Genomic DNA, 23,822 nt, shown 5'->3' with positions numbered 1-23,822 from the left:
TTACCAAGTTTTTTAGTATTTAGACGATTCGCAGAAGAAAGATCACACTTCAGCCGAAAAACTCCTGCGGCCATCTTCTTTCCCTCCGCGACTCCAGCCTTCTCTCCCCCAGTTACCCCCGATTAATAAGTTTAATTGTAAAAGAAAGCGGTTGTGATCCCTCGATATGCGTATGTTTTTTTTTCTTGGTCCGAACACAGATATTATATTTGTAAAAGGCTGATCGTGTCGTGGGATTCGACGACGCTCCGCGTCAAGGTAGAATTAATCGAGCGTGACGCACCGAAGATCGTGGGCGTGTGAGCATATGTATATCTACCGCCTGTTTTTTTTTTTTTTTTTTGTCGCGTCGATCGAATCGCGACAGTGCACGCCTATGCAATGACATCCTAAAGATGTAAAACTTTCAGATAATAAACATGCATATTGTTGTACAAACCTGTTCCACGCGTCGCTTGATCACTTCGTCCCGGGTTATGCGCGTTGATCGTGGCGAACGTCGGATCGAGAGAGCGATAAGATGGTACGTTTCACACGAAAGTATTCGATCGATAGTATATTTCTGAAGTGAACTTCAGCATTAAAGCTATTTTCTTTTCTGAGTGTTATACCGGTACGATAATGTTGAATTGCTGTTATAAAATACTCTGTAAACAATATCATTGATTTTAGCACATATACGAAGAAGGTACATTCTGTTTTTTGTTACGAATATATACCAAATAGATATCTCGAATACTCTCGCGTGTCAGTGGAGAACATGTAGTAAAGTTTGTAGGCTTGTGATAAAATTTGGGCAGTGTTTTATTTTATTCGTAGACAGCACGAATGAAGAGTACAGTAAACCATGGTGGCCAGTATTGTTAATAAATAAAACTCTGTGGACGACGATGCGCGTTGTGAGAAAGAAAAGACAAATAGCCAGGCGACAGACGCCGTACGGTTCTTCGGGATACGATGCGAATAATACTCTTTCATATGTTTTTTTTTTGGTATTCTTTTTTCATGATTTTATTTGATTTTTTTCGTCGGTTGTTGCCGTATCACACGCGTTCCATGCGGGGCGACACGGTCATCAGTAGGCGTGAGCTGGAAAAAAGATCGATCGATCGATCAGGACAAGAAGTACGCAGTCGAACAATTACGAACGGTGTTCGAGCTTCGAGAGTTCCCGAGTCATGTGGGTCGTAGGAGAGAGGTCTCGAAGCAGTCGATTGGAATCAATTATTTTAACGGTTTTCCTTGCGGATGGATCGGACTCGCGTCGGAATTAAAAATGCAAACAGACCTACTACGGTTTCCGTGGAATCCTCGAAGCTTGAGCGGAGGACACAATGGATGCAAATAAGAATTAGAATACGTTTCAAGAGGAGGATATTTTCACAAGGGCATATAAGTCGTCGGCACTGTTCGTGTTGTCGATGTCAAGATGATGTCTCGAGTAAGGAAGCTTGATGTTATAAAAATCTGAACACGTGTCTGCAAACACAAACCATCGAGCAGAGTTCTCGCTAGAGAGACTAAGGGTGGCTAGGGCTTGATTGTCATTCTGGAAGTTTCTGTTTGCAGGGAACGGTTCTCCATTGATATGTACACGTATGTATATACACATATTAGTCGAGTGATAAATATACATAGGAGTATGTTTCAAAGAAAAATACCTATTAGAGGACATAGTAGACACACTATTGGCAGAAAGTTTGGAAGTTATTTTCTTAACTGAACACTCAAAGCCGTTTGAATGTCAGTATTTTTTGGACTGTTTGTAACGTGTAAAGTACAGATAATGGTGACAACGGGTACACGTTTCAGCGTGATAAAGAAAAGAACAGTGTAGACTGGTATACAAAAAAAGGGGAACATCATGGCGGGACAAGTAATGGCTTCCAAAATTTCTGCCCATAGCGTAAGTCAGTCACGTACAAAATGCAGACAGCTGTGCTGCGCTGTTTGAGTTTAAACACAGTTCTTCATTCATTTAATTGCATGATCGTTTAAAGTCGTGACGAGTGAGAATGGTCTATGATTTTTTACGATGATGAAGTTAAACATTAACGTTCTTTTCGTTCGAACAAACACCGTTGCCACGGGGCTGTTCTATAAGTGATAATCCGTTTTTCGTGTGTTTATTTTTTTTTTTTTATTAATGTTTGTTACGTAGTAGATGCCAGAGATGGGCAAACTCGTTATCTAGATAAAAAATTTCGCATAACGAATAAAAGATAAGAAAAGTATGTCGTCATTTTTATCTGTTTAAACGTGGAAATTTCAATTTTTATAATAAAATAATACTTCTTTATAAATGAATCGACATTTGTCGAACAATTATTTAATCTCATTAACTGTTTAAAGCTCGAAACAACACTTTTAGATACTGCTGCTTTTCACTGTGTACCTATTATTCGAATAAAATTCTGCCCAACTCTGGTAGATACGTGTTAATCGTAAACACACCTCGTCGTAGCCAGAAATATGTACAGTCAACGATCTAACCGGCTGTTTCGATTATTATTTCACTGAACTGACAAGTAAAGGGGGATGAAGGGGACAAAACACTTGGCCACATTTTAATCTTATCGCTCACTTTTTTTTTCTTAATATGTGGTACGTTTATTGTACCATGGGCGGGTAAAGTGAAATACTGGAACTGGCTGCGAATAATAGTAGTATAACGATCCTGAAATACAACAGACACATTCGTGTTCCATATCATTTACCTTTATTAATGAATGTTTTTTTTTTCAAAGATTTTTAACTGAGTTCTTTTGCTTGTTTTCTTGTAACTGACTGTAGGATATTTTTTGGTGGTTGAAAAATAGCCGATTGTCCTATGTAAATATGAATTAACAGAAAATCGCGCGCCGAAAATGCTGATCGATGGTATTCGCGAACACATTGTAATACGCATTGTTCAGAGACTAATCTAGCAAATGGATGGCTTCGTGTCGAGGTGAAGCCAACGAATGGCAAAGAAAACCAGAGTCAGCAACATTGTTATCGAAGATCACCAACTCACTTGTCGACTTGAATAAAAGTTGCACGATAAACACACCTTTCATTTCTTTTCGTGCGAAAAATTCTTTCAAAAACCATAGGTCTCATTTTGTTTCGCGAGGAAAATAAAATATTGGAACAATTATCCCGAGATACTCCTCCGCGGTTTTAGCATATATTCGGTCGGAATTGTTAAAAGCTAAATGTTGCATAAATTCGAAAATATAATTTATAATACCGGCGATGAGTAATGCGCTTTTAACAGAGCAATACACGTCAGCGTAATGCGCTTAATTGATCGATCAAAAGTGCCAAGAAGGAAGAACAGTTGGCTCGATCGAGCCTGGCATCGGACAACTCGAATTTTCCGGCTGGTCGCGGAGAATGACAATATCTGCGCTCGAGCCAGAAAGTAAACAAAGCGTAAATAATGCCAAATGCAATTTTTTTTCGGGCCTGATGGTTGCGTAATTAATCGAGCTTCGCGGAGCACTGTATTTCGCGAGGAGATCTCAAAATAATCGTAAAATAGTCGAAAAAATGGCTGTTGGGTGGAAAATATTAATAACACGCAAAATTATCACGCGATTCTTCGAAACGAAACCGAGTACAGTGGCGTAAATTCTTCCGGACAAGTATCTTTTTACCTCACAAATTTAAACATTTTGGTAACGTCTATTGATTATTTATGGTTTTTTTCTTTCAAGGTGGAGGTAAGAGGATACTCTGGATCTTTTGAACACCACTTGTATAATTAGATCTTGATATTTTTCATCGATTGCGTAACAGGCAACTGGTTCGCAGAACCTGTACCACTCGACTGCATTGTGCAATTTATTGCACTAAATTGATTGGTGTATTTTGAACTTTGATGACGCAACCCTAGAGAGACCATTCAGGAAACAACTTCCTAAAAGTGTTTTCCGCGTCGTTCGACAAGAATTAGAATTTTTTAATATTCCCGATTTCTATCATTTTTCATTTACAAAAGATCTTGGTCTCTATAGGGTAAGGAAAGAAATTTGGTTTTCAGTCTCTTAACTTTTACTATGTCAAATCTTTTAATCGATTATTTTTAGTTTATTTTTTTCCGGTAATATTCAATTTCGCTCTTCATCTGGTAGAACACTACGTTTGTAGACAATAATTTCTTGCCAATATATTCGATAATACATTCCTATTACAGTGTTAACCATAATTGAATCTTATCTTCCCGTTTTATTCCCAATCAAGGGATCCGATCTTAGAATTTAATCTCCGCGTTCAGAGCAATGAAAAACGATTAGATTGACCAAAAACTAAACACCATACGCATCTTTTACGAAACAACACGCCCGTGAAAATATATATTTTACCTTCTTGTATACATTTTTCCCCATTTTCTGAATCATTCATTAGCCAAAGAACATTGCCAGATGAAGAGCGATCATGTTTATCGAAAGTATGACCTACAATAAAATAAAAGAGTACGTACCAAATGGCCTGATTGGATGTCGGCTCCACAGGTAGCTACGCTTTACAGGACTGAGGTAACTGTCCCTCAGGAAGAAAGGAGTGCTCCTCTGAGCATAGCTGGGGATGTAAGGAGCGTAGCTCGGGTACCACCATGGGTCTCTGGTGAACGCACTGACAGGTGCCATTGGTGATGGCTCAAGGAGATCGAACAACGGTCTCTTGCGAAGCAACGACGGTAACGAGGGTAAGTAATCGTTCAACAGGTTACCTGAAATAAAATGTTCGCTTCATTGAACCAAACTTCAAACTCCAAACGATGAAATACGAAAACTATGTTCATAACCATTAACCTGTTAACCGAGGAAGCTGTAACTTCATGTTCAACCGTATCCATCGAAAATTTTTAATATTTTCTTGATCTATTTACTCAAAGATTATTGTATTAAAATCTATCATAATATCTACAGTAATGTATTACCATCCGGTTAACAGGTTAAAATTCAGATATAATCTTGGTTACGTTCATAAAGGCACGGAAATGTCACGAAGACGCTGTCTGATTACGATTTAGTACAACTTTCCCTTCATTTTTCGTTCACTGTTCTATTCTCCATTGCGTTTGGTATTGTTCACGATAATTTAATTTGAATTATCGAAGAATGGTTTGATTTCGTTTAAGTCGAGTCACTCACACAAATGATGAAGGAAAGTTGTTCGATCTCGGGCACAGAAGCGACACGACCGGGGAGCAAGTACTCACCGTAGATGTCGAACAATCGTTTCGTACTGAGCGGCGGGCTTATATGCCGAGCCAGCAATGGCGATTTACTCGGATACATTTTGTCGATGTCTGCCAAACGGTTCAGATGATCGGTCCAAGCTTGCTCAGGGTCGAACGGTTTCGCTGTATCGTGATATAGATTTTATGGCAATGAAACAAAAATTCGTGTGGCAACCGAAACACGGACCATTCCTGCCGCGGGCGTGTAACAATCGCGAACACGACCCGACAATCGTTTGAAATAATTGTGGGGAGATGTTCGTTACTTGAGAATCTTTTGGGCGGACGTTAATGTACACAATTGACAAGAACAGAAGGATCCTTGACTTCTATACCGGTAACGAATTCTCATGGTTCTTGAAAATTTGCAACATCTTGTTGTTACTTAACTGACATGTTATAAATAGGCAGTAATTTCGTGTTTGAAAGTTCTAGCATTAGGTATATCATTGAACAATCTACTATTGTTTTCGAATAATCTGGCAATTTATCTTTTGTTCGTAAAAATAGCATGAGAAATTACTGAAGTGACAGATCTTCGATTTATTTGAAAATTCCCTTTTTCTCGAAAATGCAATCCTTTAACCTCTTAGCGCACTCGCCCGAGTTAACTTGTGAGACCTACAGTTTTGATTTTCTATATAAATACAACCGAATATACTCGTTTCTTTTTTTTTTTTTTTTTTTTTGACTAAAAGCCAATGTTCAATATTTTTTTGATCCTTTTCAAGTTTTTTTTGTTGCCCGAGTTAACTCAGTTAACCGAAGTAGCTGCAATTACCAGAGTCTTTTTTGCATAGAACAATATTTTTTTGAGTTTTTTTTTCAAGATTTGTTAATGTTCTTTTGTATTTTAAGAAAATAGAGAATAACAAAATTGATGAAAAAACGACCGCTTGTGAATTTTTAATTGGTGCGTTAAGGGGTTAATTGTCTTCTATCAAGTAAAGTGTAGAATCCATATCCTAATGATTTCTTGTACATTTTTGGTTTCATTTCAATTGGAATATTAATGTTCTGAAGTAACGTACCGAATGCTACTACTCGTCTCGATGTATTCGCCCGAGTTCCACCCACACAGGAATGCAATCGATCAACTTATGCAACGCCGCGAATCCGATTCTGATCGCCCCGCGGATTACGCGACTTTACCTTTTCGCACCTCAGCATTATGCAGAATATTCATATATCGGGTTTCGCAAACGGCGATCAGCTGTGAATCTCGTGGGCGTTGCATTTTTTTTCTTTTTATACAGCAAAGCGTGTCTTCTCGACGTCCTTCGACGAATAAAACAAGAATCTGGTGTGTGAAAAATTGTTGAAAATTATTTGTTCGATTTATCGATGAACGTGAAGAGAAGAACGCTTTCAAGATTTTGGCTTACAGCGCAAGGAAAAATCGTGTCGATTCTTTATATCGTTACGATTTTTCTTTGCGAGACTATGGACGGTCTTCGAGTGAAAAAGTACACACAGTAATGTTAATTAGATCATAGAATTTTAGATTTTGTAGAAATAATTTTTGTTAAAGAAAATTTGGTCTAATTAATTTTCTTTAGAATATTGAGTATTCTATATTTAAATTGTGAGCAGTTTTGCCAATAGAATTGTTAGCAAACGTTCTTTTTCATATCGAAGACTGTCCGCGCAGCTACGTAAAACTAAAAAAAAGTCCACATAACAACAGATTCACTAATGTATGGAGAGTCTCGATCTTTTTTCTCATCCATATTATTCTGTATTCCGATGAAACATTCTATGAACCATGATCTACGATCTACAAATGATCACGACACCTGATATCAACACCGTGCGTACCAACGGTTTGATTCGTTCGCGGTGTGGCCGGAATCTGCCGAATTAGGTACAACATATTTTGCGCTCCATTTTCTCTGGTTTAGTGTATTAGCTTTGAAGCAACGATCCTGAGAAATGGTGAGAGAAAAAAAAATAATCCTCGGTGTTAGCGAACAACTTAGTACGGTTTATTCGTAAGCTTGGTTGGAGTAAAAATGAATATAAACGTGTTAATACGCTGCGTTTTAATTCTACATGTAAGTATATTGACGAGGATGTGATCGAGCCATTTAGTCGACAAGTACGTTTAATTCTTGATTTTCATCCAGACTTGTTTTCACTAAAATTTCGAACTCTATATTTTATTAACAACAGAGTAATTTTATATGTTCTTGACAAAATGGTAGATTACATAAAATAGAAAAATCATGTTTTAATATTTTGAACTTAATATACTTTGTCGATCAGAGGGCTCGTATGTTAATCGGAGTGCACAGTGTTAAAGGGTCGGAGGGTTCTGTCCCTGTTTCGTGTTTTTTTTTTTTTATAAGCCGTGCGTGTTCCTCCCATTCGAGAAGAAATAAAAAGAAACGAATGTCAGACGATCGGAAGCTTTGAAGCGAGTGTTTCATCAAAACTGTATTTGCTCTCTCCGTGAACAACAACAAAAAACGTGTCGACGCTCTACACGAAAATAAAATTATACAGTGTGTGTGTGTGTGTGTGAGTGTGTAACACGACGCCACATTGTGACAGTGGTGTAAAAGCATACTGACCTGGCATGGACAGAGATACACACTGCCCCAAAAAATCGTCCTGCGAAAAAATGAGCTGCGACACGGGGGCGCGCCGACCCGAAATTATGTATATGTATTTCCAAAAAGCATCGATACACACTCTCGTCTAGCTCCGCTAATTCCTGATTACTTACGCGTGTCACTCGGCGAAAATGTTACTTCTGTTAATTACTAAAGAGAAAAAAAAGCTCGTCGCTACTAATGACAGTCGTATTCGTCAACTGGGATCGTCGATCCATCATCTGTATTACTGGTTCTGTGTTTTTTAGAGATTGCTATGTCTTCCTATAGTTCTGTGGTTTCGCGAATCTGCTTGCTAATTAGTGTTTCGTAGGTTTTGCTGAATAATATAATTGCACAGGGTGGTTCGTGAGACAATAAACGTAACATCGAGAATTGAAAGTTAAATATCACAGATTTCTATCTATATTTCGATAGTAGTTTATATTAAGTATATATGTATTGAGAATTCTGTTCATATTTTACGAAACATCCTGTATAATTATGGTTCCTGGATTACTTAAGCTATTAAGATAGGTTGTTGGATGGGGGAGGGTCGGTTCGGGCTCAAAAAAAGGTACATGCCATCTCCTGAAAAAGATAGAAATTTCTGGATCTGGTTGCAATTAATTACTGGCCTGTCGTTTGTTAGTAAGAATACTCGATACGGCTGAGCATTATTATAAATTAGAGCGTGTATTAATCGAAGTATGGATATTATTCTGTTTTCTACATCGTCCTTAGGTCTCCCAATTCATTATACATTTTTGTTCTTTAAGAAGAATAAATTATTCAAATGCACAAACGGTAAAGGGAGATAAGAGACGATGTCGAATGGGTAAAAACTCGGTAGCAAAAAGATAATTAGAACGCGGAAGCGTCGAGAGAAAATTTCCAGCTTTTTCAAGTTTGGCGGCCATTTTGGTTCACGTTTTATTTCATTCTCTCTGCATCGCGGATCACTTTCTCCCACGAAATCACCATTTTGCTACTACATTTGTCTCTGTCTTCGGCAGGCTGTACCGCTCGTATTTCGCCATTCTTTTTGCCCCATCGTTCGGACACGGTAAACCGTTTCTCTCGATATCCAGTGTCTGGAGGGTGTCTGTTACTTAAACTGCGACCTCCACCTCAGCTGCAAGAGTTAAGTTCTCGAATTGTAGATCCTCTGGTTCACGCGCGAAAAAAGTTTCGTAGTAAAAAGGTACCCGTGAAATCACGGAAAATCTTGCGTTTGTAAAAAAGTATGCTCGCTCTTCTCGCAAAAAAACAGTATACAAAGGTTCGTGAAAAAAGAATTGGTAGTTACAGAAAAATTCGTGGACGGACACACAGAGAAAAAAGAGAAGACAATGCTGGTGCCTTTTTGAGGAGACGATTCGTGGTCATCGTCGAAATGGTATTCATCCCTCGTCACATGTAATTTTATTACAGATCTCTTGTGTATACAGTTGCGGAGCAGCTTTCTCCGTGCTGGTCAGAAAAAAAAATAAAGGACACATCGTGGTTTGTCCGTCGTGATTGGCCACTGTTTCACGATGGCTTCGATCAGCTTTAGTTTATTCCATTTTCCTTGGTTCCTCGAACCGTGGAAAGTCGTGAACATTCTCTCGACGATCGTCCGAACACATCGATGAAGGAGAAAACGGTGTTGCTCTCTCTCTCTCTGCGTAGATTCTTTCGTTCGTCAATTTGGGAAAATCATTGGGGGGAAATTTAATTAGTTAGTGACTTTTTGTAAGTATTAATCTATTGGGCACGGTTGTGAATGATGGCCAATTACTGTATACTTAAGTAATCTGGTCTGTGAGACTGTGTAAAAAATATAGTTTTGTGTGTATTTTTCAGAAGGCACAGGAACGAAATTAGTATCTGGAAGTTCGTAAGAAAATCACTCAGTAAAATCTAATTTTTGTATGAAATTACACTCGAACTATGTTCTGACCGTTATTATAGGAAATTTGATCCACAAATAGTTTCTAGAAGTGCATCAACTAAGGGTATTATGCAACACTTAGTATAATGTTTTTAATTGATGTCAGGAGTTAGAGTGTCGTGGCAATCAACATCTTGAGCTCTGGCAGCCGCAGCTGTACAAACGTACGTTACACTTGATATCTGTCAATTATACGGGTACCAGTGTATCTAATTGTTTCAAGACTTCTGTCTACCGAACATAAACCAAAATCTCAATCGTTAATGACACTTTGTAGCAAAACGTAGATGAAAATTGTCTGTCTGCCAGCTGGCATTGCTCAATCTCTTGGATCTGTTTTTTGAATATTCAAACTTTACAAATTTAAGTACTTCAGTTCTTATCAATTTTACTTAGAATGCTGAAAAATCTATTAACCCCATTCTGTGCTGGGTGACGAGAGACATTTTGATTTCACAAAAACAAAGTACAATGACAATCGTCTGATCGCCTTAAGAAGATCTTACTCTTTAACCAAAATTAATTATTTCATGGCCTTAAAAAGATCTTATTCTTTAATAAAAATTATTTATTATTTCATGGCCTTAAAACGATTATTCTTTAACGTAAATTACTAATTATTTCCTTAAATCCTCAGGTACCTAGTGTCTTGGTACCCCAAGGGTCGAAATTACATCACACGAGAAAAAAAACAAAAATAAAGTTTCCAAGCTCAAGGTGTCGACTGGTGACCATGTTACTCGAGTGTTAGGGCACCGCGGGACCATGGCTATGGGGTAAGGTGGGGGGTGGGTGGGTTAGTAGTCCTTTCTTCTAATGCAATGACGAAGTCGCACTCGGGTAGTAAGCACGTTTCGCTCGTTCGTCTGCCAGTGTCGTATAATTTGTTGTCGCCTAACGTCGCTCAAGTCGATGACGCGATTGAGAAAAAGCCACTTGTTGGGTCTAGTGCCTGGAAAGAAATTAGAATCAGTGCCGCATGCAATCCCGGTGACGATGGTGTTCGCCCATTAATACTCCGAAGGTGAACGACGAACAGGGACGAGACACCGTTCGGGGCCCCCACGACACGGACGATGAAGATCAACGAATTGTGAATGATTCGATGGTAAAAAACGGTGGTGATCCATGATGATTGCCCTGGACGTGTTCGTCTGTCGTCTTAGATCGTCGACGTCCCGCCATCCGTCGATGGGTTTCCTCGTCCACTGACCCGTCGACAATGACACACACACATCCACCGATGTTTCACTTGGTTATTCCGAGATCGCGTTAATTTGGTTAATCAACTCGCGGTTCGCATCTAACGTGTTTGCCACTACCGATGATCGATGAATTCGAGAACAGAGATGGGCACTCTACCTCTACCTTTCGTTTGATAGTGTTGCATCAGGTTTGGCGTGTTTTTATCGTTTACGATCACGGATTGTCGATTAGAAGTGGTGAATTATGAAATTTAACTCTTTAACTCTTAGTGTTGCATCGGTGCAACGGTCATTTTAAAAGTGTATAAAATTCTGTCGCCGAGTAATATGTAATTTTTGTCAGTAAGGATTTACAGTAGATCTTCTCGGTCTCAGTTGAGCAATTCAAGTATTCCAAAAATAAATAAAAGAAAAAAATAAGTTTGTTCAATACAGATATTTTCGACTTAAAAATTGCAAGATACAATATGTATAGCAGTTTTATAATTTTGAAAGGGTTAATAACGATGAAGGTGAACGTTAACCGTAAACGTATCTTGCAGAGAAATCATTTGAATGAATGAGATGTTGTTTTATATGTAACCTAGTGCAACGTGCAGAAACAGTTATTCAGCTCGCGCGGTTACGTTGATTAATCGACACAGATATTAATCTCCAGCTACACTATCAATCTGTTACGACGAAAGATGATATATCGATGAAGGATCTGCAGTTCCGCGTACGCTATTTACACGACCGTGAGCCTGGCTGCGATTAGACAAAACCATAATTAGTTAATTAGTCGGTCAAAAAAATCCGAACTTTGCCCATCTCTGGTGCAGAGTGTGGAGGAGTTTGATTAATAGCGAAGGAGCGTCGCGATCATCATCAGTGGATGTCAGATGTTGCTCCAAGTTTTGCTTTTTTTTTTGTCGTCGTTAGAGGTTCCGAATTCACTTTTTTTTTTACGATTTTCCTTTTGTTCTCTTATGTTCTTTTTCATCACAGAGGGTTCGTTCGTTTCGTGGAGCCAGTCGCGAAGCAGACAAGTCTTTAGTCATATTTAAACATATATATTTATACGTACGTAGTTGCATGTTCTCATATAGCGACATATAAGTATAATAACTTAGATACAAAGTGTTTGTAATAATTAGTGGTACACATATAGTATGCATGTGGTATGGTATGAATGTCGATAAATATGATCTCGAAGTTAACTAAAAACAACGGCCCGATTAACACGTACTTCTCATATTTTCTGTTTTTTTTTCCTTTTTTTTTTTAGTTACGATCGAGTGCAGGCAAAGGTGGAGGGTTTAGGGTACGAGAGACGGATCCTCCTAATGGCGTTTCTGGCTTCTGAGAAAGGCCTTGGAGGGACAATATATTCTACAGGCTGTTCCATCAAACTCTGTCATTCGAAATACTCTCCTCATCGATATTCTCGTTATTTAGAAAAATCGAGGTTAGCCTCGTGTCTTCCACAAGCTTCCATTTAGAAATATGCTACAAAATATTATGACAAAAAAAAAAAGAGTGAAACAGAAATATCGATGGTACAGGAAGTATTTCAAGTGACACGAGTGAAATGGAAGAGCCTGTATATTCGAGGGATACCTCCGTTAATGTCTTTTGCCTTTCTGTGCTTTTTAATTGTGCAATGTTTTATGTTTCGCGTATACTTCTTCGTTTGAGGTTCATCTTTCGGCGCCCAGAAGCCAAAAGCACCCTGGTTACATTCAACAAAGTGACTTAAATCAACTAGGGAAACCCCGTGAACGAGCGTTTGTTATGTATAACAATTATTTGGATTTAACAAGTACACAGACGACTGGTTTGATGTGCGATATATCGTTCCCGTTATCATCATGCATTTCGTTCAACTCTCTCCCGGGTATATGTATATCGTTCTCACGTGTTCGAGCTGGCAAAGAATCTCTCGTTCGGTATTACACACGTAATTCAGGCATTATCAAACTTTTCGTTTCGTTTCGCGCTTTCGATTCTTTCGGATAGTTTTCAAACGTTTCTCTTTTCTTTTGCTCTCTTATGTATATATATATATATATATAGACGTCGTTTCACTCTGTTTGTCTCTGTTTCGGACTTTCTTTTTTTGTTTGCTTTTTTTTTTTGTTTGCTCAGTGTTCTTTAGTACGTACCGGGGGTGAAGCGTTCTACAGGTTTGTATTGGTGCGGATAGATCTGCCTCGGTGAGTAACCGTAAATCTCACGGTGGACGGGCAGGTACCTGTAGAAAAAGACAATAGAATTTCACAAATAAATAATCGGAAATACTCGAGTTCAGTTTCTATTTCTGTAGTATAGATTGTAGGAATTATATTCTTTATAGATTTGATTTCTTAATTAAAATCTGCACGAAAGTATCGAAGAAGTCAATTACAATTTTTGGTTGGCAAAAGATTGTCCAGGTTTATGAACACCACTCTGTATGAGTTCTAGGGTTAAACGAAAATCTGATCATCACAGATTACAAATGGCATAGCTATAAAACCACCCTAAAATTTTAAATTCTTATGTATTGTGATTGAAATAAAACAAGTGGTTTGTTTTTATTTTCACCACAATACATGAGGATTGAAAATTTTAGGGTAGTTTTATAGTTATGCTACGCAGTGTATTTCTATGTCCAGTGATATTTTTCTCAAGAAAAGTTATATTTTATAAATTGTTGTATTGGTTCCTGAGGGCTTTTCAAGCGAAAAGAAAGGTGTGCCGTTGATTTACACACCTGTATCCAGGAACGTTGATGCGATCGGCTGCGTGAATTGGGTTTTCGAAGATTGACTTTCCAAACGGCCACGAGGTGGACAGCTCAGGGTAGTCCGAACGGAAAATGCCTCTGGGTCTGTGCGTGTGTTCGGGGGCTCTGATGTCGTCGGTGCCTGTTATAACAAAGGATCATTATTTATTCCTGTATCGTAAAATACACTTTGTGATAACCGATTGAAGGTGTGTAGAGGGTTACCTTTTAAGGCTCGGACATAGCTTTGCCAGAATTTGGCTTTCCTTGTGATGGGCTCGTTACGCCCGATCATGTCGAGATTGCTTCTAAAGCGCGCGTCCATTTTGCCGCTCTACTGAACTGTTAACCACACTCGTTCGCTGGAACCGTCGACAAAAAGTTACGTTAAACACCTTCGATTAATTTTCCAGCAGAAATTACGAACTCCGGGGGTTTCTTCTAGTTCCGATTCGATAAAATGTACCGTGGTTTAATAATAAGTTTTCTATGAAGAAGGAAGATCGATTTTGGACCAATTCATAATTTCTTTCCGACAGTGGAATCGCTCTTCCCTAACAGAATAGTGTTAAATACTTCGGGAGAGATTAAATACGTTAATAGCGATTATTATCATTGCAATTATCGAACCTTGGAGATTTCTGGAATAGGATTAGTACAGAGGATGGCAATTAATATTTGATGCCAACGGATGTCGACAGCACCTTCCCGCGTAATTCTGCAGTAAACAGAATCAAATATATATACAACGAGATAGATTCTTAACTTTTGAAAATCTCACTTTTCTCTTGATATCGATTTGATGTACAAATTAATTCCTGGCCTCCATAATTAATTGTTGATACAAAATCGTCATTATTTTTTCGAGGGGGGATTCACCAACTGCCTGAGAAATGGCATAAATCTGTAGAAAATGATGGGGAATATTTTCAAGACTAGACTGTATTTTGGTTTTCATGTAAATAAACAAGAAATTTATGAAAAGAAGGTCACGAATTAATTTGTACACCTAATAGAGGCACGCCAGAGAAACAGAGAGAGAGAGAGAGAGAGAGGCAATTGCGTAAGCAACGATTAAATATAACGCAACTCGTGTTTCCACAGAAGAAGTGTTTCTTTAACCTTGTTTCCGTAAACCGAGGCTCGTTTCCGCGATCCATTGCCGTGTGAAATTCGACGTTCCTTCGTCTGCCAGCTAGAAACTGTTCCATTGAACAAAGCCAAGGAGGAAGTACTCGAATTACGCTGAAGTATAATATTCCCGTATAATTTCTCGAATTGCGTCAAGATACAACATTGTTAAATATCTCCTTCGAGATTATTTTCGAACGTTAGTCGACTTTTCTTTCGTCATTGAGACATACAATTCATTTTCCTCCCCCCGAAATCGCTCATTGACGCGGTACCACAACGAATTCACGTTACAACAGCCACGAGTACGATGCCCACCGCGAAATTCGATAATTTTAGCGTTTGTAACGCTAGTAGCCTGTCAACAGGGCTAAAAATACGAAAATTATCAACGATAATCCGCGAACACGGTTGCTGGCATCGTATCCACCTCTAAGTATAGGCGTGTGTATTTTTCACGGTCGATTTCTTCATCATTCTCACCTAAGATGATTTTGCAATTGTGTATCTTTATATTCTCGGCGAGATACGCCATTATCCTCTGCTAGTATTCTTATTATAATATCGTTGAGTGGTTATTTGACAATTGCAAGATTGTTTTACGAATGTCAGAATCCTGATCTTGAATTTTCTACAAACTTTTCGAAACCAAGAATTTTCTATTAATCTTTTGAATATACCGACTATCCAGTATCATTTATTATTTTTTCAGTAATTTGACCTAAAGGCTTCACCATCTTCTGTCTAAGAAAATTGATTTCAGAGGCTTTACTTCGTTAGAGGTCTCTACAATATTTCAGAAGTTGTCAGGGATCCAGTGGCATTTAACGAACATTTAAAGAATAACCGTGGATCCAATGGCATTTAAAGAATTTTTAAACAATAACAGGGCGTCCAATGAAACATTTGGTATAGTTTGTTTCAGTAAGAAATAGGTGAACATATGTAGAGAGGGAGAATATCAATGAGCATCCTCGGTTGAATGAAAGAAAGCCTGAATTCGGATCGTGGTTTCGAAAATCGCTATTGTTCCTGTTTTCGAATACCGTGTAGTATTACAAGCATCACGATTGGCCGCGCGATTCCACGGTTCAGCCAATCGAGGGGTGCGACAGAAACGGCGGGCATCGTCTTTTCTTTTTGTTGACGCAACGCCTGTGGCCGCGCGCTAATTTTAGCGTGGCGCGCACTTCATACTCGGCCTGGATCATCGGAACGCTTTCGCACGTATATTCCTATTTCATTCTCGGCAAGAGCGATCGAAGGTCATCCGTGTAAATTTGGAATACGCGCGCGATAGATAAATTAATCGGGCGGGGAACGTTTGAACATTTATTTCCGGCGGTACGAGTAATTTTCTGGCCGTTAAGCCCGGTCATACAACGTGTTTGCTAATGATTCATCTTGTTTAGAGAACCATATAGGTGGCCAAATTGATTCGCCAGAAATGTGTAATTTCTTAAACAGGTTGTCTATTGGATGACATTTTTTTTTAAATTGTAATTTTTACTTATATTTCTGATTATATATTGCACACGATAGGCAAGCAGTTTGAAGCTTCTTTTTCGTTAGATAAATGAAAAGGAACCGACCCTTTGATCCCAATATAAGAATAACATTCTAGAAATTGATAGTTGCAGCCGTACCGGGTCAACAGGAGCAGTGAGTAATTAACACAATAAAATAACAACGGGATCTATTAACCGGTGTCTTTGCAGACTCCATTGAAACACATTGTACGTCTAGCAAACAGATCTATCTCACTATCCAAAGCTGTCGTTATTAAATGTACCAATAGACAGTTCACAATTCTTACATTTCTGTATTCGTTTAAAACTAAGTCAAATCCTCAATACTGTCTTCCGAATATCACTTCTCTGTTAGCATTATCCCACGACATTTTTTCCAATGTCGAAGTTCAGAAGGGTACCCTAAACTTAAACTGTACCAAAAACCTTATTGAACGTACAGTGGACGGCCTACTGGTACGCCTAATATAAATTCTCCTGGAGAACAATATTCCAACAGTTTATTACCAACTCAACACGTTAAATAGCTCAAGAACCTAAAGTTAGAGGTCTCTGGAACCGGATGTGGACAGAAACGTTCTGCCCTTGAAGGATCTATCATCAAGCCCGTGTATACTATGAGACTGGTGGTCGAAAATAATAGACGGGGTACGCGTGTGGTACTCTCTGACGTCTAGGGAAAAGGGAAAAATAAGAAAGCTCCCCTCCCACGGTGGTCGTGGTCGCGAACGATGCGCCGTGTGACGTAAGAGTCCCGGATTTCGCGGTCGCTATATTTAGGCTGCCCGGGCCCCGGTCCGTTTTTAGGCGGAAACAGGTGGACATCGAAGCCGCGCGAACACGCAGCATAGCGGACCGGTGTCTACGGCTGACTTTGACCGATTTTCATGAACTCCCATCGGAATGGGCTCCCTTATGCTCGCGGACGGTCGCGGCTGATAATGACCCATTAAAGCGGCCTACGCGTCGTCTCGCCCTCCCCAACGGACTCATGGGGATTCCCTCTGTTCCTTTTCTGCGAGAAATAATTGGACGAAAGTCAAGAGACATTGGCGGTTTAGTGGCGTGCTTGTTAAATTCGAGAATTAGTGGGAATATTCTTCGTTGGCCCAGATGGGACCAAGAGGATTAGGAGCGTTATTTAGTAGGACTGGAGTGGGTAATTAAAGTATTGGAACGGTAGAATTATGTATGTGTTGTTATAGGAAATTGTTTATAATTTGTGTAGGTACTGTTTGGTCAGTGAAGAACCTTGGACTACCCTTTCGTTCGAATACTTTCATTGTTCAAATGTTTTGATCTGTTAATTAGAGCTTAAATTAACGGCACTGGTTTCTATTCCTCAACTCGTCTTATTCTTTCAGTAGAGTTAGTATATCATTGACCAGCCACGACCTTTCATCCCTGCTGTTTTTTTACTAGTTTCCCCTTCGTTCTTTCTACATTCATTTTAGTTATACTCGATAGAAAAACCCTGTTTTTTTCTCGTTATGATACATAGAACTACACAAATATGTTTTGTAGCCATTCTATCTACTTCATTTCCACAGTGAAATTAGTACGTTCATGGTCAGACAGGACGTTCCACAGCCCCCAAGACTAATTTTAAGATTTTCTCATACAATTTTCTATCTACACAAAATCTATTTGTTTGTTTCGAATCTATTTATCATCAGACCAGGCCCACAATCATCCCCTGATCCCTATACTTTCGATACCGATCTTAGAATCTCCACCTGTATCAGCTTGGTAGCAACCGTTTCACCGACTCTACGTCATTATGAAAGTGGAGGATCGAAAATTTTGAAGATAAAGGTGTGAAAAATAAAGAGTGAGACCAGGGACGGGGAGGCGGAGTGTTTATTCCCATCTGGACGCGTGTGTAATCTAGATGGCCTCTAAAAATACACACGGCGCGGTCAAGCAAATCATCTGGGGCGTAGGTCCAAAAACTGAAATACGCCCCGACTGGCATAGCTTTTCATAGGTACATAGACGCATAGTTCCCAGCGCGCGCGTTCCACTTCGCTGCGTCACCGTGCGGCGTTCGCGAAATGGCAGTCGGAGCAAAAGAATCGGAAAATCGAGACGTTCGCCAGACCTCTCACGGCCGGTAGGCACGTGGATTCGTTCGATGACAGGTAATAGCGATCGGTGCCCCTCCACCTGTCGCTTCAATCATCATTGGTCAGTTGACAAACTTTCGGTAGTTTCTGGTCAGGTGTTTTGAGTAAGATTTTGTGACGTGTATGCGTCAATTGTCTTCAGGAATTTTGGGATGTACGGGGATTTATGAGGTCTGGTGTTTATGTACACTCGCGAGCAAACTTGGCTTACGCTAGGGAAAAAAGTGACGATAGGGCCTTCTACTATTCGGTTTCGGAAGTTTCTGAAATTTATGGCAAATTAACATTCGGGTTTACATTTATTTTAGTACTTGAAATAAATTTACTAAGTGGTAGGAGACTTTTCTTCTACGTCACTTCTCCCCCCAGCGGAAGCCGAGTTGAATGTTAGTGTACATATCTGGACCCCAGAGGCAGAGTATATTAAGTCACACTTAGTACATTTTAGAGGAGGGTAAATGGAAGTCTATGTGGAATGTGTACTGTTGAATTATTTAATCTTTCATGATAATAAATCCAAAACAAGAATGCAAAATGTTAATACATTAACCTATCGTTTAAAACGGTGGTCAACTTAAACTCTTCAAAACATGTTGCTCTAACGAACTATAATTCACGACAATTGGTAGATTTATTGTTAGGAGCTTATACAATCGTACTAAATATTTGAAATAGATTTATCTTTCACAGATGGCATCTGTGGACCTAGATTTAACAGATACAGCGCGCATACATAATGAATATCGTGCATACATAATGGAACGAAGTTCTGTCGAAAGTTCGAAAAAAGAACAATTAGAGCCCGTGATAACTGTTTTGATCTCGGAATCGAAGTTTCGGCACCGAGCGGAAAAGTAGCCTTTTCGCGACGTTTATATTTAGTCGGATGTGGCCGAAAGTAGTGACGCCTTAATTCGGTCAGACGCGCAGTTTAACTTGTCAAGCGGCGCGAGGCGCCTCTTGGCACTTGTGACGTACTCTATCATATTAAGAGAATGAGCAATCTGGAGCGTGTCTCTAACCGTGCTTGTAATCTTATACGCATTATCTTCCTTTTGAAAAAATACACCCTCAAAAAAAGAATTTCAAGTAACATTTAACCGTAGTCATAAATGAAAAATCATCCTAACAATCACGAGCTAAAAATTCCCAAGATTAAAAGTATCAATAACCCCCGAACAGTCCAATTAACATTTACCTCTTTCATCTACTATGGTTGACTCGTACTACTTAGATTTCCATTTCACCGTCACCGATCGGAAACAAAATACAGTAAACCCTCGATGAGTGTTCAAACAGTAAACATTAAATATTTTATAAACTAGTGGCCTATCGCTGTGCTAAACCTATTTAAAAAGTCAGCGTTACACCTGATCTCTCCTTTTCAGTGACGAGGGGTCTTCGAACATTCATCGAGCATTTACTGTACAATTTCCAGCCCATCCCAAAATCTAGCAAAATCAAGTCAAGCTCATCTCGAAGAATTAGATGACAAGTAAGAGAGAAAAAAAAACAGAAAAAGGAACTGGATCACTCGAGATGGCGCTAGCAAAAAGTGTTTCGCGTTCAGTTTCGAGTCGAAAGGGAGCGGCTATAACAGACACAACGGACTTGGCGGCACTCGGGACCGACTATTTTTACCCCCCTCCCAACGGTATAACGTGCGCCGCGCCGGCGGGTTACATAACTGCCCAAACAAATCGCTGCCAATTATTATAAACAATCCGGCCGGTTGTGATTGGCAACGAACTCGACCCTGTGGATGCGTATGTGTGTTCATCCTTTCGAGAAGAAGAGAAAAAAAAAAACCCTCGCCCGTTCGACGCACAGTGGTAGAAGCCATCTGCCTTGAATTGGTATGCGACCGAGAGACGAAACCGAGACGCGCGCCGCGCCAACTATTGCGAATCAGCTTCCACGAAATTAGAACCTCGTTTGCTCGGTGGGACGAGGCGCACACACCTCGCGGTTTCGACGATCATAAATCGATCATATAAGACTGGACCGACTGTTCGAACGATGTTTAATAATAATACTTTAATGGGACAGGGATGGAACGCGATTTTAGGAGAATACAGTAAATCCTCGATGAGTGTTCGCGGGCTCCTGACAAGGAGAGGTCCACAGGTGTAACGCTGACTTTTTAATGAGGTTTAGCACAGTCATAGAGTTTGGAATTATGAAGCTATGATATTTGTTTCATGAAATATTTAATGTTCAGTGCCTCGAGGAGCTTTGGAAAACTCATCGAGGATTTACTGTAGTACATAGTGACAACCGTGAGTGGATACTTTCATAAAATTAACATATGTCTTGTTATATGAAGGCAACTAATTTTTATCCAATAACACTTATCGAGGGTTCACTAGACCTACAAGTTCCCGTGACTGATTAAAACACGTGTCGATTAATTCGATGGGAAATTTTACTGTATTTTTCATTCGTTATTTCAAACTCTTTCTCTAGACAACGAATTTTCCCGTGTCTGCTAATGGAGCAATGATGCAACGCGATCAAGCTACACTGTTTATTTTTAAAGTTTTTTCTTCTTCTGACGTTCGGTTAATCTTATTTTTATTGTTCCGTATCGTCTTTGGTTTTTTTCGCGGTGTACAGTTAGTGACATAGATTCGAACCCGCGGGGTAAGCACGTTGAGAAAGAGAAGAGGGGACCTGAAGTTAGCTATCCGCCCGTTCATCAGACCCCAGTTCTGTGTCACGAAACGTACAGGGTTGTCTTTCGAATAATTATGCTGTTTATAAGACACTCTGATCAGTTAACATAAATCGTTCATTATACTCTACAATTTGAATACAATAACTTAATACCAACACGAAGCATCTATCCCCTTAGATTTGTTCTTCAATTCCACAGCTAAATCCCATACATTATCCAAAAGTAACAAATGACAAAAATACAATTAAAGACAGTTAGACATAATTGGTAACAACATCATGCTTATCGCTACAAGTATGTAGATTAGGAAAGCCTTGTACTGGGTTCCGCCTCCAAGTTGGACGGAGACTTCGAACGATCGTTTTTTCGATAATTTCACATCTGGTTCCAATCAACAGGCCTAGTGTACCAGTAGTTCTATTTTTCGATCCAGTATATCGAAACGCGTTCCGATCGTCCTCGTCTCGTCAGCGACCGGAGGCCAGCCCGAGTGGTTAGTTAGCAGCATCAATTAGTCCTAAAAATACCCACAAGGGTGTCAGCGATCGAAACGGCGTGAAACACCGTTCTGTGTGTATGTATGTGTGCAAATGTGTGTCCGTAGGTGTATGTATGTATGTGTTTGTGAGTGAACGAAAACAGCGTAATCTGTCTGGGTTAATGGAAGAGCGAATTCCTACTAAATATACGCAGAAGGACACGCCAGGCGGGACGAGATCTAGTCGAATCAGCGGGTCTCTCCTCCTGTGTATCACTTAGTCGCACGATCCTCGATCTTCCTTCTCTTGTTTGGTCTCTTCGAGTTAGTCTCGACCTTGTGCACTATTATTCGACACCCTTTTTTTTTTCCTTCCGTTTACCGGTATACGTATTCGATCGTTTCGTTTCCTCTTCTGGTTACCGCACAATCCTTCCGAGGTAATGTTTGTATATGTATATATATATATCGGGGTGTTTCGATGAATTTTCAAAAGTATAAAAAAGAACCAAGAAGAAATAGAAATTCTCGAAAAAAAGAAAGAATATGAACGGACGAAGACAAAAAAGAAATAGACGAAATCGAACGGTTTTGGAAGTGAACACGGATCGGTTTTTGACCGGTGGTCGATGGAAGGTGAGCCCTTTTTACCTAAGTATTTCGGACGACCGTTCGGTTCGGGGTTTGGACCTTAGACTGGGCGGCTGCCGCCAAAAATGTGGACTAGTATACCGGGCGTCGGTACGGTGGCGCCGACCTGACGGCGGGTTTCCGCGACTCGCCACGGCGACATTTATGGCACAACCTTTCCCTGACGACACTTGTTTCCACCTCGTCGTTGTCCTCACGGTCGTTGGGGCCGCCCACGCAATTTTTTTTTTTTCGTAATTGTCTTGTGGCTTTTTTTCACGGCGAAAAGTAGAAGACAGACATCCGAGAGGATCGGTTTCGATTTTATTTGGGGATGATTTTTCGGGTTGAACACGACACGATGGAAAAGCTTTATTGTCGGATGATTGATCAAGGGGATCGAAGTCCATGATTTTCGAATATTCAGGGAAGATCTTTGATCTGGTAGCTATAATGTATGATGTGCTTATGATAGAGTCCTAGGACGATTCCTCGAGGAATGGAACCGCCATTTTTCAGTCTAGAATGCCTGAGAAGGATAGACGTCTGTCTTGTTATCGGGTTGAAGTTTGGTCTAGTAGCTTCGGCAAACATTGGATCGTGGATTCCTGTGTCAGAGTCAAGGTCACGGAATGATCATTCGATGAGTAAGAAGTATGAGGAAGACTAATCGGCTTGGCTAAGTCTTGCGACTGGATACGTCCATAACAGGGTCAAGGTTGTGATATTTTTCGACTGTAATTCGTGATCTTGAGAATTATTGTGGACTCGACTTTGATCGTGAACATTAACGATGTATATTAATTCGGAACTGTTCCTGGCGTCGTCAAGGATGCGAGATTTTTTTTTGGAGATTGATGGACTCGAGATCTTGGGGAATTTGGAGGAGTTTCAGGTCGATATTTCGGTCTTGAATTTTTTTTTTTTGTGAATTTTGATTGATACTTACCTATGATGGGGTCACGATAGTGGCATAACATAGATATTGATATTTCTGGAACTGAGTAATAATATTGTCTGCTTTCATGCATCTATCGATAGAAAGGGGATGATTGTTACCTTCTTACCAATGGAGGGTATATGGTTGACCCAGGAAGTATCTGAAAGATTTAGAATGTTTTGTAATGCATTTATTGTAGAATTATACAAAGAAGTAATTGCAAGTAAAGGAATTGTTAGTACTGTCAATAACAAGTGCTCTACGTTCTTTCATTTTCTTTTAATTTATCATTGCAATCACTATTGTTGTAATTTTGTCTATATATAGAACGAGTGAAAGTTAGTGTCATTACGTTTATTTAACGTAAACATGAGAATTTAAATAAATTATTTTCGATTTAAAATTGGATTCAATTAGCTTTAGTTTAATTAACAGTTAGCGTCACATTAAATCAGGATAATCATTTCGAAATGTTTCAGCACGATGATGGATGAATCAGAATGAACCTAATAATAATATAGTCATTGAATGTTTATTTTCGAAAAACAGATCATTCAGTTTCGTGAGCGAAGTTCCAATTTGGTAATCCGAAAAACGTAA

General features: G+C 39.5%; 1 protein-coding gene across 3 annotated transcripts; it reads right to left on the bottom strand.

The window, feature by feature from the left end:
* Positions 1-786: 786 nt before the first annotated feature.
* On the bottom strand, positions 787-22,398 carry LOC107191775. 3 transcript variants are annotated; one of them, XM_015580875.1, is made up of 8 exons: positions 22,304-22,398; positions 13,937-14,073; positions 13,700-13,853; positions 13,110-13,198; positions 5,210-5,353; positions 4,469-4,717; positions 2,585-2,677; positions 787-1,089 (listed from the first exon to the last, which is right to left on the bottom strand). In XM_015580875.1, the coding sequence occupies exons 2-7, from the start codon at positions 14,034-14,036 to the stop codon at positions 2,595-2,597; spliced, it is 819 nt and encodes a 272-aa protein (XP_015436361.1). In that variant the 5' UTR covers positions 14,037-14,073; positions 22,304-22,398; the 3' UTR covers positions 787-1,089; positions 2,585-2,594. The 3 variants fall into 3 exon arrangements, with proteins under 3 accessions (XP_015436361.1, XP_015436362.1, XP_015436363.1); XM_015580876.1 differs by lacking the exon at positions 22,304-22,398 and adding an exon at positions 22,035-22,084; XM_015580877.1 differs by lacking the exon at positions 2,585-2,677.
* Positions 22,399-23,822: the final 1,424 nt, after the last annotated feature.

The sequence above is a fragment of the Dufourea novaeangliae genome, unplaced genomic scaffold, assembly GCF_001272555.1.
Source record: "Dufourea novaeangliae isolate 0120121106 unplaced genomic scaffold, ASM127255v1 scaffold228, whole genome shotgun sequence".
In the NCBI taxonomy this organism is placed as follows: Eukaryota; Metazoa; Arthropoda; class Insecta; order Hymenoptera; family Halictidae; genus Dufourea; species Dufourea novaeangliae.
Note: the sequence above shows the minus strand (reverse complement) of the source record. Positions and strands in the feature narration are given on the sequence as shown.

What these genes read in the sequence shown, in the direction of transcription:
- LOC107191775 (XM_015580875.1), bottom strand. Translation starts at nt 14,036, where the DNA reads ATGGACGCGCGCTTTAGAAGCAATCTCGACATGATCGGGCGTAACGAG. An exon ending in ATCAACGTTCCTGGATACAG is followed by an intron (nt 13,199 to 13,699) that starts GTGTGTAAATCA and finishes CTTTTTCTACAG; the next exon opens with GTACCTGCCCGTCCACCGTG. An exon ending in ACGATTGTTCGACATCTACG is followed by an intron (nt 4,718 to 5,209) that starts GTGAGTACTTGC and finishes ATTTTATTTCAG; the next exon opens with GTAACCTGTTGAACGATTAC.